At 46.1% G+C, this 17,392-nt stretch overlaps 1 protein-coding gene across 1 annotated transcript in view; it reads left to right on the forward strand.

The window, feature by feature from the left end:
* LOC147107521 (OX-2 membrane glycoprotein-like) overlaps positions 1–14,028 on the forward strand; it is a 63,458-nt gene extending 49,430 nt beyond the window's left edge. Inside the window, exon 5 of the mRNA XM_086006594.1 lies at positions 9,085–14,028. Within this exon, the coding sequence (XP_085862720.1) occupies positions 9,085–9,128 (44 nt within the window). The 3' untranslated portion in view covers positions 9,129–14,028. The remainder of the gene's footprint in view (positions 1–9,084) is intronic.
* The last annotated feature ends 3,364 nt before the right edge of the window (positions 14,029–17,392 follow it).

The raw sequence follows: 17,392 nt of genomic DNA on the forward strand, positions 1-17,392 counted from the left end.
GAGTTTAGAAGAATGAGAGGGGATCTCATTGAAACTTATAAAATTCTTACAGGACTAGACAGACTAGATGCAGGAAGGATGTTCCCGATGGTCGGGGAGTCCAGAACCAGGGGTCACAGTCTAAGGATAAGGAGCAAGCCATTTAGGACAGAGATGAGGAGGAATTTCTTCACCCAGAGAGTGGTGAACCTGTGGAATTCTCTACCACAGAAAGCAGTGGTGGCCAATTCATTAAATATATTCAAGAAGGAATTGGATATATTTCTTAAGACTAAAGGGATCAAGGGATATGGGGAGAAAGCAGGGACAACAGGGTACTGAATTTGGATGATCAGCCATGATTTCGTTGAATGGCGGCGCAGGCTCGAGGGGCCGAATGGCCTACTCCTGCTCCTTTCTTCTATGTATCTATGTTGGATATCTTGGCTTTACTACCCTGTTTGAACCCCAAATAGTGATGGCAGTGGCACTAAAACTGACCCCATTAATTAGCTAGAAAAAATCTATAGTTTAGAAATAGCAGTAAATAAAACTACTGCAGACATTAGATTTGTTTTATTACTATAAAATATTATATCCTAGAACTACATGAGATGTGGTCGCAGCCATTGCACTCGGATCTCGCTTGCTGGTGCTCTTTAGCATTATCATGCCAGAGTATGCGTGGTCAGTAGGAAGGCACCTGGTCTGTATGATTCCGGAAGCTCCTGTGCCACTGTGATGCATCTTGGCACCCTGCCTGGCCTATGTTGCTGGAAACTCTGGCGCCTGCCTGCTAACTGGGGACCATCGCCACCTCCTCGACTCTGCTTGGTCCCCTCCTTCCTGAGATACGATCCACAGCCCCCTTCAGATTTTTGTTTTTTTAAATAATTGTCTCTTTCCTCAATGGTCCAGGCTGCTTCGTAATGCCCAGCCCAGTGGTGCCCACTTGTGCTCTGCTGAAGGCTGGTACACCTCATCTCATAAGGCGCACTGGCCCAGACATACACTGGGTCGCAACTGCTCCGGGGTAATGGCAACACCCAGTGTAGGATTCCCACCTCCGGCTCCACCCATCTTACAAGCCCAAGTGGGCAAATCCCAGTTTAATTCATAAAGCAGAACATCTGAACTGTTCTCTGGATTTCCACCAGAGTTACAGTGGGAGTCCACTGGAACATTCAACGAAATATGGTCCCTCAGTGTTTCTCAGCATCACATGTATGAACTAAAAATGTGCTAATTTGTCCAGTCCAGGGAGACATTATTTCCCTGGATTAAGAACATAAGAACATAATTGTTGTAGTCTAAAGGTTGTAGTCTAAAGGTTAAATTGCTCCCGTTGATCTTGCCAGAAGTGAGGAAGGTGACACAAGTTAGCATTGATATTATCAGCTTGAATTTTCTTTGGAATTCCCACTAACTCCTATCACGCACCAATGAGGAAACTGGTCAGTTTCCTCTTATTCATAGTTATACCATTGTATTCTGCTAAAATGTTGCTAAGTCCTCATTTCTGTTGAAAAACACGTTCAAGTGATTCATATTAGTTTGCTTTTTGAAAATAATCCTGGTTGCACAGAAGAAGAACTGACCTTACATCCACAAAACTCAAAAGAAAGGAAATAACTCACTGGCCAGATCCATTTTTGACTGGTGATGCATTGCATGCTCAATATAAAAAGGCGGTTATGTGTACACAGTGGCAGGTAATGGGTAGTTGCACAATATTGATCAGCTCACTTATGCTCTTATTTACTTAGGCCCCGAAACTCCGATTCAGGGCAGAGATCAGGTGGGTTGTCCACCTGTGGCTGGATTTTGGGGCTGAACCGGATTACACCAGGATTCTGCCCTGTTTCTTCCACTTAATCATTTTCTAATAGAAGGTGGTATGGATGGATCTTCCTCCCACATCCCCTACATTAAGTGGGTGTGTCTGGGGAGTTCCCAGGCTACCCAGTGAATTTAATATAATCCACCCTTTTAAAGGCCTATCGGGAATTCTTGGCAGCTGACAGCTGGTGTGATGCCTCCTGAGGGCTTTACGAAAACCCTCAACTATTACTAGTGAAAGGTAATCAATCCCAGAGAAGATTCATTGCTCCATTCCAAACCAAGGGGGAAAAATTGGGTGGCGCCCATTTTGGGGCACGATGTTGCCAGGGTGCTAATTTTAGTGCCCCGAAAAAGTTAGCACCACTCCGCCATTAATTCAGTAGTAATGCCCCAAGCAGGAGGTGGGGCACTACTGGAAGCGCTCCACCTCCTCCTTGGGGCGCTACTACTGAAGTTTGCGCTGCTACGTGCAATAGCGCCATGCGCGGCGGCACGTAGCGCTGCATCATTGCAGGCCTCCTCCCCTGATTAAAGGGGAAGGGCCTAGTGCTGTGCACACTGGTGCCCTGCAGGACTGAGGAGTGCTGGGCTGAGCGATCGCGGCAGGCACCCCGCATAAGAAAGGGAAAGGGGGCAGGTGCTGGCAGTCGGCCAAAATAAAAATGGCCACCCGACACCTGCCCTTTAAGGAGCGCCGCTGCCACTGCAAAAACACCTCCTGATCCTGTCGGACATATCGTCCGGCGATAGGTCAGGGGGCACAAGGGAAGTTTGCGGCCGGGCCGCAAGCGGGGTGCTGATATCATTGCCGGCGGCGTAGCACCGCAGGGCACTACCAGCTACCACCGCCGCTAAACTCCCGCTGAATTTCACGGGAGACGTTAGCAGCACCGCACCCGGGCGCTAGGGAATTTGCACCTGGGCGCGGCACAAACCAACCTAATTTTTCCCCCCAAAGATTTTACCACAAGGATTTTCATTGGCCCTCCCAGGGCCGCCTCCCTGCCGCACCAGCATGATACTCACCCCACATATTTAAGTGATCCCAGTTTCCGTAATTTAGAATGTGGTCTGGGCCAGTCCACTCAGGCAGATTTAGAGAGTGACCTGCAGCAACTTTGGACTTTTCTTATTCGTTTATGGGATGTGGGCGTCGCTGGCAAGGCCAGCATTTATTGCCCATCCCTAATTGCCCTAGAAAAGGTGGTGGTGAGCCACCTTCTTGAACTGCTACAGTCCGTGTGGTGAAGGTACTCCCACAGTGCTGTTAAGTAGGGAGTTCCAGGATTTTGACCCAGCGATTATGAAGGATCAGCAATATACTTCTAAGTCAGGGTGGTGTGTGACTTGGAGGGGAACTTGGAGGTGGTGCCCTTGTCCTTCTAGGTGGAAGAGGACTCGCGGGTTTGGGATGTGCTGTCGAAGAAGCCTTGGCGAGTTGCTGTAGTGCATCTTGTAGATGGTACACACTGCAGCCACGGTATGCCAGTGGTAGAGGGAGTGAATGTTTAAGGTGGTGGATGGGGTACCAATCAAGCGGGCTGCTTTGTCCAAGATGGTATCGAGCTTCTTGAGTGTTGTTGGAGCTGCACTCATCCAGGCAAGTGGAGAGTATTCCATCACACTCTTTACTTGTGCCTAGTAGATGGTGGAAAGGCTTTGGGAGTCAGGAGGTGAGACACTCGCCACAGAATACCTAGCCTCTGACCTGCTCTTGTTGCCACAGTATTTATGTGGCTGGTCCAGTTAAGTTTCTGGTCAGTGGTGACCCCCAGGATGTTGATGGTGGTGGATTTGGTGATGGTAATGCCGTTGAATGTCAAGAGGCGGTGGTTAGACTCTTGCTTGTTGGAGATAGTCATTGCCTAGCACTTCTGTGGCGTGAATGTTACCTGCCACTTATCAGCCCAAGCCTGAACGTCGTCCAGGTCTTGTTACATGTGGGCATGGACTGCTTCATTATCTGAGGAATTGTGAATGGCGCTGAACACTGTGCAGTCATCAGCGAACATCCCCATTTCTGACCTTATGTTGGAGGGAAGGTCATTGATGAAGCAGCTGAAGATGGTTGAGCCTAGGACACTGCCCTGAGGAACTCCTGCAGCGATGTCCTGGGGCTGTGATGATTGACCTTCAACCACCTCAACCATCTTCCTTTGTGCTAGGTATGACTTCAACCGGTGGAGAGTTTTCCCCCCGATTCCCATTGACTTCAGTTTTACTAGGGCTCCTTGATGCCAGATTCGTTCAAATGCTGCCTTGATGTCAAGGGCAGTCACTCTCACCTCACCTCTGGAATTTAGCTCCTTTGTTCATGTTTGGACCAAGTCTGTAATGAGATCGGGAGCCAAGTGGTCTGGCAGGCCCAGACTGGCAGCTATGTCCTTCAGGACTTGGCCAGCTTGTTCAGTAGTGGTGCTACCGAGCCACTCTTGGTGATGGACATTGAAGTCCCCCATCCAGAGTGGATTCTGTGCCCTTGCTACTCTCAGTGCTTCTTCCAGGTGGTGTTCAACATGGAGGAGTACTGATTCATCAGCTGAGGGAGGGCAGTAGGTGGTAATCAGCAGGAGGTATCCTTGCCCATGCTTGACCTGAAGCCATGAGACTTCAGGGGATCGAGAGTCAATATTGAGGACTCCCAGGGCCATCCTTCCCGACTGTATACCACTGTGCCGCCACCCCTGGTGGGTCTGTCCTGCTGGTGGGACAGGACATACCCAGGGATGGTGATGGAGGAGTTTGGGACATTGGTTGAAAGGTATGATTCTGTGAGTGTGACTATGTCAGTATGACTATGTCAGGCTGTTGCTTGACTAGTCTGTAGGACAGCTCTCCCCAGATGTTGGTGAGGAGGACTTTGCAGGGTTGACTGGACTGGGTGTGCCGTTGCCGTGTCTGTTAGATCCGTGGTTCAGTGGATAAATAATCACACGGATGCTGTACATAAACAAATAACAAGTCTTTACTGGAGGAGGGTAAACTCTAGACTGGGGTACAGAGGTATGCGCACAGCTTATATACCGGTGTGGTCACTGCCGGTACTACAGTATACAGGAGCTGTAAGAAGTAGTTCTGGCTTAAAGGCACATACACTACAATTCCTCCCTTTTTAGATTAATAATACCCCCTTAATATTCAAATAACAATTACATTTTTACATGTACATTCAATAACAAAAGTTCATTTATAGATTCAGTCTTTGGGGCGGCTTCCTGACCCTTTCGGAATAGCGCCTTTCCGGAGGTTCTTGTTCTTGGTGCAGAGGCGATTCTGACCCCCTTTCATCGGGTAGTTCATCGGGTTCTACTGCTACTGGGTCTGAAGTAGATGCTACCGGTATGTCGGGTTCATCCCCAGGTACTCGAGACATGGGGTTGACGCATTCCTGTGATGCTAAGATCTGATCGACGTGGCATTTCACAATGTTCTCCCCGACATCCACTGTGTACATTAATGGCCCCTGCCTTGTACATATCGTTCCGGGTTGCCACTTCTCTGTTCGATAGTCCCGGGCCAAGACTGGTTGCCCTACATTGAAGCTCCTTGTCGGCTTCTCGTTGATGTGCTGGAATTGTTTGTCCTCAACATTTCTTCGCACATTTGGTCTGAGCAAGTCCAGACGAGATCTCAACCTTCGGTTAAAGAACATCATGGCCGGGGTCTGGTTGGTAACTGCATGTGTCACGTTTCGGTAGGCTAATAAGAAATTGTCCATCTTATGCTGTAGTGGAATTTCCTCGTCGCACATGGCCTTTATCGCCTTCTTAAAGGTTTGTACGAACCTCTCAGCCAATCCATCGGTGGCTGGATGATACGGGGCGGATGTGTACTGCCTTACCCCATTCCGTTTCATGAATTTTTGGAACTCGTCGGACACAAACTATGGTCCATTATCAGAGCAGATCTGCTCTGGCAAACCGTTTCTGGAAAAACACGCACTTCTGGCGATTAGCTCGTAGCCCATATTCCTTTAATCTGGCGAGCACCTTCTCCAAGTTAGCGAGGTGATCACCGTCATTTTCGCCCGTGACCAAGATGTCGTCCAAATAACACTGGGTCCCTGGAAACCCTTGCAGGACCTGATCCATCACCCTTTGCCAGATAGCCGGAGCCGAGGCTACTTCAAACACCAGCCGGTTGTAATGATAGAGACCTTTATGGGTGTTGATCGTAAGGTAATGTTTCGAAGCTTCTTCTACCTCCATTTGCAAGTACGCCTGGGCTAGATCAATTTTGGTGAAGCGTTTACCACCAGATAGCGAGGCGAAAATATCCTCAATCCGTGGAAGCGGATATTGCACCGTGTGAAGGACTGGGTTCACTGTCACCTTAAAATCCCCACAGATGCGGACCTTCTTTGGTTCCCCAGGCGTATTACTCAACGACCTCTTCATTACAGGAACGATGGGTGTAGCCCACTCGCTCCAGTCCACTTTGGACAGTACTCCTGAACGTTCCAACCCTTCCAGCTCTGCTTCAACTGCTGGTCTGATCGCATAAGGCACTGGTCTGGCCTTCAGAAACTTTGGGCTTGCATTATCCTCTATTTTAATTGTTGCTGTTATTCCTTTTAGTGTTCCTAGTCCCTCCTGGAACACTTCTTTTGCGTCAGTTAGCATTTTTGACAGTCGTCCAGATGTGACGTCGTCATCCTTTTTGGCCTCCACCTTCAGTGCCTGTATGGAATGCCAATCTAAATGTATCTTCCAGATCCATTCACATCCTAGCAGTGGTGGTCCTCCATTTGGCAATACATATATATCCATTTTAGGTATTTCCTGACCTTTATATGTCACTTTCACCCTTATTTTTCCTTTGGGGTAGACTTTTTGCCCCGTATACGTCTTCAAGACAATCTCTGTAGCTTTCAAGGGTATGTGTGAAAATAGCCGCTTGTAGTCTCTTTGATTTATGACTGTTAGAGCTGACCCTGTGTCCAATTCCATTTCCACTTGGACTCCGTCTATCTTGAGTGTAACCCAGATAGTCTGGTGATCTTCCATTTCGGTTACATTATGTAGTTTCAGACAACCCAGCTCCTTGCTTCCGGAGTCTGTGTCACTTTTCTGTTCGTCTGAACCACTGTCCATCACCTGGTGTACCTTTTTGTACTTCTCCTGTGGAGATTTCTTACTGTTGGTTTTCTTCCCAGACCTGCAGACTCTTGCTATGTGTCCTGCTTTCCCACACTGTCTGCACACTTGGTCCTTGAACCAACAATCTTTCTGGTCATGTGTTGTTCTGCCGCAGCGATAGCACCTCCCTGTTCCATAGGTCATTTCGTTGGTGCCATATTCTTGCGGTCTCCGTTGTATCTCTGCAGCGCCCCTTGTGGCTGCTTCGTGTGATACTGCCATACTGAAAGCTTTGTCCAGCGTAAGGTCCTTTTCTGATAGAAGCCGTTTCTGGGTTCCTTCACTTTGTAGCCCACACACAAACTTATCCCTTAACGTGTCTGCTAGTCTCGCTCCAAACTGGCAGTATTTTGATAGCTTGCGCAGTTCCGTTAGGTACTCAGCATTGCTTTCATCTTTGTGTTGGTTCCTTTTATGGAACTTAAATCGCTCTGCTATCAGCAGCGGTGTGGGGTTTAAGTGGTCCTGTAGGATTTCTACTATGCTTTCAAAATTCTTGTTTACCGGCTTCTCTGGGGTTATTAGATTTCACAGTAACCCATAAGTTTTTGCACCCATGGAATTTAACAGAACCAGTGCTTTATTAGCATCTGGTACTTCATTCGCCCTGCAGTACACCTCAATACGTTCCACATATGTCGCCCAATCTTCGACTTCATTGTCGAACGTAGAGATACTGCCACTCTTCGGCATCCTTGGTTGTGCGTTAACTATCACCAATGGCGCCTCCCGCGCTTCCCCTTCTTCTCCGCTGGCACAAAATGGCGTCTCCCGCGCTTTCCTTCCTTCCCGCGCTCGCCCGTCTTCTCCGCTGCTGCTTCGCAAAATGGCCTCTCCCTGCTTCTCCACGGCTCAATGGCGTCTCCCCTTGCTTCGCTCCGCGGACCCTGATCAGCCCGTGATCCCTGGCTGTGCTCTGCGCGTTCTTTTGATATTTGTCGACGCCGCTCAGTCTAGAACCCAGCTGTTTCTTACCCTCTCTCCGGTTTGCAGTATTTTTCCTCGATGCCGCTCGGTGATCAACCCCCGGCTGCGCCTGCTCTCTTCACCCTCTTTCTTACCCCGTCGACGCTGCTCGGCTCTCTTTCTCTGCTGTCGGTCGGCTCCAGCCGCCGCTGCTTGGGAAGGGTCTGCTCTGGGCCTGTCGTCGGTCTCTTACTGCTCGTTGTGGCTGGGGAACCAAGCCCGGCTCTCCACAGCCTCCCCAGCGAAGTTGGATCTCTGCCTGACTGCTGGGCGGTTGCTCGCGGTCGACGTCCGTGTTCCTGGACTCGACTATTTTTTTTTAATGTTGCAGGTAGATTCGCATCGACACTCGTCGCCACTGTTAGATCCGTGGTTCAGTGGATAAATAATCACACGGATGCTGTACATAAACAAATAACAAGTCTTTACTGGAGGAGGGTAAACTCTAGACTGGGGTACAGAGGCATGCGCACAGCTTATATACCGGTGTGGTCACTGCCGGTACTACAGTATACAGGAGCTGTAAAAAGTAGTTCTGACTTAAAGGCACATACACTACAGTGTCCATAGCCGGTGCCGAGGTCGATGCTGGGTGGTCCGTCCGGTTTTATTCTTATTATTGTGCTTCATAGTGGTTTGCTACACTGAGTGGTTTGCTGGGCCATTTCAGAGGGCCTAGCTATAGATGTTGGAAGCAGAATAGCCAATTACAGATTACATAAGACTCTTTGGGACTGATTTTAATGTCAAGTACTACTTATCTGTGCCTAGTTTTGAGCATAAGGATGTTCTGGCCAACAAAGCTAGGCAGAATCAGTTCTATACAAATTACTGGTTGCCTCTAGGGTCTACACTGGAATTTTCCCCTCCCACCAATCGTCATCCTTAAAACACATCTGAGTTTGCACCTCGTGCTGTGATTCATTAGGCAAATGAGCTGAGGAGGGGAAGCTACCACTGAGCTGACCAGTGAGGTCATTAAACTTTTTTCAACACCACAGGTGGTCCTCAGGGTAATGGTGTCCCACACATAACCACAGCTATATCCTTCTGCATTTTATGTTGCTTCATAAAATTATGATATCTAATTACTGCATTTTGGTCTCTCTCTTGGTTTTATTCATTTACAATATGCAATTTATGGCCTTTATTTTCTTAGGGTTTGAATTTATTTGGAGATTAAATCGTCTTGGACAGCGGTAGATCAGCTGACAACTCAGGAGGAATTTCCACCATTAACTTCTAATTAAAAGCAGTTTGACCCCAAACCAGGATTTGTAAGAAACAGAACCACGACGTATGATGGCAGACATGTTCAGTCGAACCCTGTACCTTCTGACTCAGAGACGGGAGACGCCATTGAGAATTAATTTACTACTGAAATGTAAAATTGATTGAAATAGTATTATTCCTCTGTTTTCAATGCATTACATTATAAATATTGGAAAGATAGGATTTTATTGAGCACTCACAAGCTATACATGTTTGAATTACATTTGAGTTTGCTTTCACAAATATATTGTGGCTTTAATTTCATGTAACTATACTTTATTACTGATTCACATAATATCACAGATTTCCATGTGATTGTGTCTTGCCTCCAGTTTTATTCAGTAAGCTGAAATATGAACCTTTTTTGTTCTGTCAGTTGGCCACATGCTAATATATTTTTAAAAATTACAGTGTAACGCAGGAAAGACACTTCTACTCTGTAACCTTTCTAACATTAATCGCTTCAAATATGGCTCAAGTTGCTTCTAGTTTTTTTATTGTTGTTATGTCTAATATACAAAAAGAGAGACGGCTAATTACACAGATTTGAGTGTTTGACATAAGGGCCAATCCTACAAAACTGCACTGTCAGCCGGGAGTGTATGTCAGAAAAGTGTGGGAACTCATCTCGCCTGTAATTTCCTAATATGGCAGGCAAGGCTCCCTGTGAGGAACATGCATTCATAATATTAGCCTAAAGATAACATCAGATAGTTTGTGGCCCTGGTAGTTTGTATATTTTGCCAATATGCATTATAAGCCCCAACTTAGATGCTAAGAAGGTGGCCTTCCACAATCCTCTGCATATGCCATTTTGTAACTCATTTGTGAGAAATGTATAACAGTGGCTCTATTAATTCCCCCTCCTCCTGTGGATAAATTTTACTCTTCAGCCCTGATTTAGTTTTATATTCATTCTCAGGATGTGACCATCAGTGGCAAGGCCAGCATTTATTGCCCATGCCTAGCTGCCCTGAGGTTTGATACAAATGAGTGGGCTGTGAGGCCACTTTAAAGGGCAGTTAAAATTCAATCACATTGGTGTGGGATTGCAGTCACATGTCGGCCAGACCAGGTAAAGACGGCAGGTTTCCTCCCTTAAAAGGCATTAGTGAACCAATTGGGTTTTTACGAGTCTTAACAGCATCATGGTGGCTCCACTTGGCGAACCTCCACTGGCGCCATGGAGACTCAATGAATCATGCAGCCAATTTGCAGAACGCTGCATTTTGCAGCAAAGAAAATCTGTCGGTAAAGGGAGCCAGCATAAGCTATATTTCAATATCATAATCATGTAATCAGGTTTCATGCCAAATCTCAAAATCTTATAGTACAAAAGGACATAGTACAAAAAAATGTTAAGATTCTAAAAATGTTAAAAAGACAAACCTAAAGGCACTGTATCTGAATGCACGAAGCATTCATAATAAAGTAGACGAATTAACAGTGCAAATAGATGAAAACAGATACGATATAAGTGCGATTACGGAGACATGGTTGCAGGGTGACCAAGGCTGGGAGCTGAATATCCAAGGATATTCGATATTTAGGAAGGACAGGTGAAAAGGAAAAGGAGGTGGGGTGGCGTTGTTAGTAAAGGATGAAATCAGAGCAATAGTGAGAAAGGATATTGGCTCAGAAAATCAAGATGCAGAATCAGTCTGGGTGGAGCTAAGAAGCACCAAGGGGCAGAAAACATTGGTGGGAGTTGTCTATAGGCCTCCAAACAGTAGTGGTAATGTAGGAGATGGCATCAAACAGGAAATTAGAGATGCATGTAACAAGGGTACTACAGTAATCATGGGTGACTTTAATCTACATATAGACTGGCCAAACCAAATTAGCAATAATACTGTGGAGGATGAATTCCTGGAGTGTGTATGAGATGGTTTTTTAGACCAGTACGTTGAGAAGCCAATTAGGGAACAGGATATCCTAGATTGGATATTGTGCAATGAGAAGGGGTTAATTAATAATCTTGTTGTGCGGGGTCCTTTAGGGAAGAGTGATCATAACATGATAGAATTCTTCATTAAGATGGAAAGTTAAGTAGTCCAATCTGAAACTAGGGTCCTAAGTCTAAATAAAGGAAACTACAAAGATATGAGGAGGGAGTTGGCTATCATAGATTGGGGAGCTTCATTAAAAGGCATGACGGTGGATAGGCAATGGCTAACATTTAAGGAATGAATGCATGAATTGCAACAGTTATATATTCCTTTCTGGCGCAAAAATACAAAAGGAAAATCGGTCCAACCATGTCTAACAAAAGAAATTAAGGGTAATATTAGATCCAAAGAGGAGTCATATAAAGTTGCCAGATAAAGTAGCAAGCCTGAGGATTGGGAGCAGTTTGGAGTTCAGGAAAAAAGGACCAAGAGATTGATAAAGAGGGGAAAAATAGAGTATGAGAGTAAACTTGCAAGGAACATAAAAGCGGACTGTAAAAGCTTCTACAAGTAAAAAGAAAAAGATTAGTGAAGACAAATGTAGGTCCCTTACAGTCAAAATGGGAGAATTTATAATGGGGAACAAGGAAATGGCTGGGCAATTAAACAAATACTTTGATTCTGTCTTCACGGAAGAGGACACAAATAACTTCCCAGAAATGCTAAAGAACCAAGGGTCTAGTGAGAAGGAGGAATTAAAGGAAATTAGTATTAGTAAAAAAATAGTGCTGGAAAAATTAATGGGACTGAAAGCCGAAAAATCCCCAGGGCCTGATAATCTGCATCCCAGAGTACTAAAAGAGGTAGCCATGGAAATAGTGGATGCATTGCTTGTCATCTTCCAAAATTCTATAGATTATGGAACAGTTCCTACAGATTGGAGGGTGGCAAATGTAACCCCACTATTTAAAAAAGGAGGGAAAGAGAAAACAGGGAACTACAGACCAGTTAGCCTAACATCAGTAGTAGGGAAAATGCTAGAGTCTATTATAAAGGATGTGATAACAGGACACTTAGAAAATATCAACGGGATTAGACAAAGTCAACATGGATTTATGAAAGGGAAATCGTGTTTGACAAACCTACTGGAGTTTTTTGAGGATGTAACTGGTAGAATAGATAAGGAAGAACCAGTGGATGTGGTGTATTTGGATTTTCAGAAGACCTTTGATAAAGTCCCACATAAGAGGTTAGTGTGCAAAATTAAAGCACATGGGATTGGGGTAATATACTGGCATGGATTAAAAATTGGTTAACAGACAGGAAAGAGAGTAGGAATAAATGGGTCTTTTTCAGGGTGGCAGGCGGTGACTAGTGGGGTACCGCAGGGATCAGTGCTTGGGCCCCAGCTATTCACAAGATATATCAATGATTTGGATGAGGGAACCAAATGTAATATTTCCAAGTTTGCTGACGACACGAAACGAGGTGGGACTGCGAGTTGTGAGGAGGATGCAAAGAGGCTTCAAGGCAATTTAGACAAGTTGAGTGAGTGGGCATATACACAACAGATGCAGTATAACGTGGATAAATGTGAAGTTATCCACTTCGGTAGTAAAAACAGAAAGGCAGAGTATTATTTAAATGGTGATAGATTGGGAAATGTTGATGTACAAAGGGACCTGGGTATCCTTGTAAACCAGTCACTGAAAGCAAACATGCAGGTGCAGCAAGCAGTTAGGAAGGCAAATGGTATGTCGGCCTTCATTGCAAGGGGATTTGAGTACAGGAGCAAGGATGTCTTACTACAGTTATATAGGGCCTTGGCGTGACTACACCTGGAGTACTGTGTGCAGTTTTGGTCTCCTTACCTAAGAAAGGATATACTTGCCATAGAGGGAGTGCAGCAAAGGTTCACCAGACTGATTCCTGGGATGACAGGACTGTCGTATGAGGAGAGATTGGGTCGACTAGGCCTGTATTCACTAAAGTTTAGAAGAATGAGAGGGGATCTCATTGAAACGTATAAAATTCTGACACGGCTAGACAGACTGGATGCAGGGAGGATGTTTCCCCTGGCTGGGGGGTCTAGAACGAGGGGTCACAGTCTCAGGATACAGGGTAGGACATTTAGGACTGAGATGAGGAAAAATTTCATCACTCAGAGGGTGGTGAACCTGTGGAATTTTCTACCACAGAAGGCTGTGGAGGCCAAGTTACTGAATATATTTAAAAAGGAAATACAGGAAACTTTGGTTTATCCGGAGGTTGTATGGCCGGAAACCTCGATCTAACGGCAGAAATCAGCAGTCGTTTTGTTAGGTTTTTTTTCTTTTTTTTTCTTCTCCTAGCATTTTTTTAAACAGTCAGTCTCTGGAAAGCCTCTCTAAAGCTGTTGCTAAGCTACAGAGATGCTTCCAAGGTATGGGCCGACTGTTTACAAGCTGTTGCTAAGCAACAGTGTTTGTTGTCAGATACGGAGATGAAAACCTCCGTATCCTTCAACATTAGCGCTGGTCTGTCTGGAAGTTTTCATAGATCGGCATCACGCCGGTCCCGTCGGTGCCGGATATCGTGAAGTTTCCTGTAGATAGATTTCTCGACACAAAAGGCGTCATGGGGTATGGGGAGAGAGCAGGAATATGGTATTGAGATAGAGGATCAGCCATGATCATATTGAATGGTGGAGCAGGCTCGAAGGGCCGAATGGCCTACTCTTACTCCTATTTTTCTGTTTCTATGTTTCTTATGGTTAGCATCACCCTGGCCCATCTTGCCCATATAAAATCTACACATGATCAATCCACTAGCGTGGGCTGCTGAAGTTCAATTCTTAAAACTGCATTTGTGTTGAAAAAGTTGATTCTAAATTTATGAATGTTTTTCAAAGAAGCACTGATGTCTAATTGCATATAAACATTTTTTTTATAAAAGACTTTTCTCTTGCACTGTTGCTTGCTGCTGTGATTGAAGTTATAGCAAACAAAGTACTGAGGATGGAAATTATTTGAGGGGATCCCTATAATCCTTAATGGCCTAGAACGCCAGCTGCGTTCAGGGCAATGCAATTTTGCACAGGGGGCTTCAAGCAGATGTTGTGCTCCATATTTAAATAGGCAAAGGGCCCAATGCTTGTTTCAGGCATGGGCCTTGGAGGCAATTTTTTTGCCTATACTAATATGGCGGGCACGCACTACTAGCTTCTTATGAGTGCACGCTTCATGCCCCCACATTAGAGATTTAGGTGCCTCTTTACCATCTGAAAAATTGGCAAATTTCTAGGCCACTATATTCTGTGACTGTGACTTTTTAACCACCTGATCCTTCCAAGCCACAATTTATGACATATGCCAAATCAGTCAGTCACTCTGCACAGATGCATCAAGCAAGTAGCAGAGGCCTTGTTGCAAGGGGAAACGTGTTCATTACTTTCCCTGTGGAAAAGAGGCATCAACTCAGCAGAGCACAAAACTTTCCCTGGGTGGCCGTGCTTTCACAAGTGCAGTGCGTCAGAGATGAAGGGCTGAATTTTGCCAGCGCTCAGAGTGCGGGTTTGGAGGCGGGTCCGCTGTTAAAATCACAAAGATTGACAGCGGGTTGGTATCCCGCACTGAACCTGCCTCCTTGTCAGTTTCCCAAGTGTCGGGTCTGTCATCCCTTAACAGACCAGACACCAAGCGACAGGTCAGCCAATTTAGATACTTAAAAACTTATTAAAAGGTAGTTAAGAACCATTTTCCCATGTACTTACCATTTTACCAGGTTTTCAACGAGGTTCCTGGAGAGCGGCTATCACGTCAGGTAAGTATGTTGGGTTCTCAATGACTGTGGATTGCTGTGAATTGGTGAAAGCTGCAAAAGTGGTATAAAACCTACCATTTCACAGCTATTCACTTCCCAATCTTAGAAGCTGGAGCATTAATGATTTGGAATCCACTTTTGAGCTTTATGCACTTTTGAAGTGTTTGGAGTAATCTCTCTATCCACTGTCACCTCCTTGGAACAACCTATCTCAGCATTGACAGATTACTTCTGTCAACTCAACCTCCCTTGCTACCTATTCCATCAGCATCGGTGCCCTTAAAAAAATCTCACATTGATCCTCAGAATTGCAACACAATCAGCCCCAACACCAGCATCACTGGGCACACCAGCAGCACTAACATCCACACCAACCTTCTCCGCAATCAACTGATGTTGCCCTGGACACAGGGCATCATCACCCATGCACATTGCTGCCTGGGACGCCAGCGATGGCCTCACCATGTCCAGATTTGCTTCACTTAACACTGAACACCCTGGCTGCCACATGATGCACCAGGTTGGCACCACCCAACACCAGCCCGATAAAGCATCCCTACAATGTCCAAACCATTCCTTTCACACTCACCACCATTCACTGGAACTCACTAAGCCACTTCCAAAGGTGCACACAGATCTGTCCAAGAAGGGAAAGTCATGATAATAAGGATTTCAATGCTTGACAACACATTAACAGAAAGTTTACATGAAGTTTGGCTAAAACACCCAAGTGCCTACCCTTATGTGTTGTTATTTGGTATGATTGGCCTAGGATGAGGGTGAGTGTGAGGGGTGGCTAGTGATATTGGGAAGTGATAATGTAGAAAGAGAGAGGGATGGGTGGAGATGCAAGGTAAGTTGGTGTGAGTAAGGATGTGCAAGAGTAGGGTAGGGAAGGCAGAGTGATGAGGATGTGATGAGTGGTACAGGAGGATAAGGTTGCGTGTGGCTTTGCAGTAACGTTTCATGATCTACTGAGATCATTGACAGGTTTGCGCCACTGCAGCCTGGTCCTCCCGATGACATCCCTGCTTGTGCCCTCCTGTGCAATGTGCAACCAGGCTGAGTTGGTGTCCTGGGGAGGTCTCTTCCGCCCATTGGAAGGGAAGAGAACCTCCCTGCGTGCTGTGATTCCCTCCATAAAGTCATGGGAGAGCCTGGGTGCAGCCATGCACCTTTGTGCAGTGCTTGTCAGTGTTTGCAGCACCTCAATGCTGCAGAGCACTGACAGGAGAACTGTCAAAATCAATTTGGTCATGGCCCCTTTAAGGAAACCGGCTGATGACGCATCATCAAAAGACACCATCAGACCCGCATACTATTAATTGGCCGAGAACTGCGCAAGGTGGGCTTATGAAGCCCAATCAACGTAAAATTTTGTTGGAGGCCAGGATCGAGACAGATGCGAGGTCTCCACACAGGTGTCGCCCGCCATGGACCTGCCGAGGTTGGAAACATCCAGCCCGTAACGTGCAGAATATTGAGCTTAGCTGCCATCTGCTGGCAGATAGGTGTACTACGGCACAGAAAGAAAATGCGCAGGAGTGCCAAACAGGGTGACCCTACTTGCAGGATCCACTTTGCCAGCCATCAAACAGGAAGTGCTGCACCACTCCAACATTTAGCCACAGACTATTATGCCTGCACATTGGGTTTCCATTCTTGTATGAGAGGCAAGCAGCCAGAGCGACCACCCCCACGGGACACATCTAACCTGGACCTGTGGATGGCCACCTTGGCCAGACTCAGGAGCAGACCTACGAAGAGGTCCTCCGACTTGCCTACCATCTCCGCACTGGGTGGTCAAAGATCAGGAGCGTGAGACTGAAGTGCAGCCAGAAATTGAGGAGCAGCCCCTTCAAATAATTGAACAGGGGCTGCAACCTCCCACACTCCATATAAACATGGAATACAGACGCGAGGCTGCAAACTGATGTGCCTCAATAAATCCGAGACTCGATGTTAGCGAAACAAAACAAGGCTTTTATTGACTTAGAAGGTAACACACAGGAGAGAGGTATCTTCCATCCAGAGCTCTGCCGTACTGGATGTGCTGCAGGCTGGGCCAGCTTACATAGGGGCCAGGTATGGGCGGAGCCCTACACATAGTACAATACAATGGTGAGGGAAATGAAACTGAAACCAACCACAGTCACAGGCAGTGATGAATGGAATATTTCATCACACAAACATTACAGGCGGCCTGGGAGTCTGTGAAGTGATTTCAAAATTTGTTTTATTGGTACTGCTCCATGCAACACTCTCCACCCAGATCCCTAACACCCCCTCCCCTTCCCATGGCACCTTCCCGTGCAAACACAGGGGATGCAACATCTGCCCTTTTACTTTTTCCCTTCCCATTGTCCAGGGCCCCAAACATTCCTTCCAGGTGAACCAGCGATTTACTTGTACTTCTTCCAATTTAGCATATTGTATTCGCTGCCCACGATGTGGTCTCCTCTACATTGGGGAGATCAAACGCAGATTGGGTGACTGCTTTGCGGA

The sequence above is a fragment of the Somniosus microcephalus genome, chromosome 14, assembly GCF_052327205.1.
Source record: "Somniosus microcephalus isolate GS21.2 chromosome 14, FLI_Smic_1.0, whole genome shotgun sequence".
Lineage (NCBI taxonomy): Eukaryota > Metazoa > Chordata > Chondrichthyes > Squaliformes > Somniosidae > Somniosus > Somniosus microcephalus.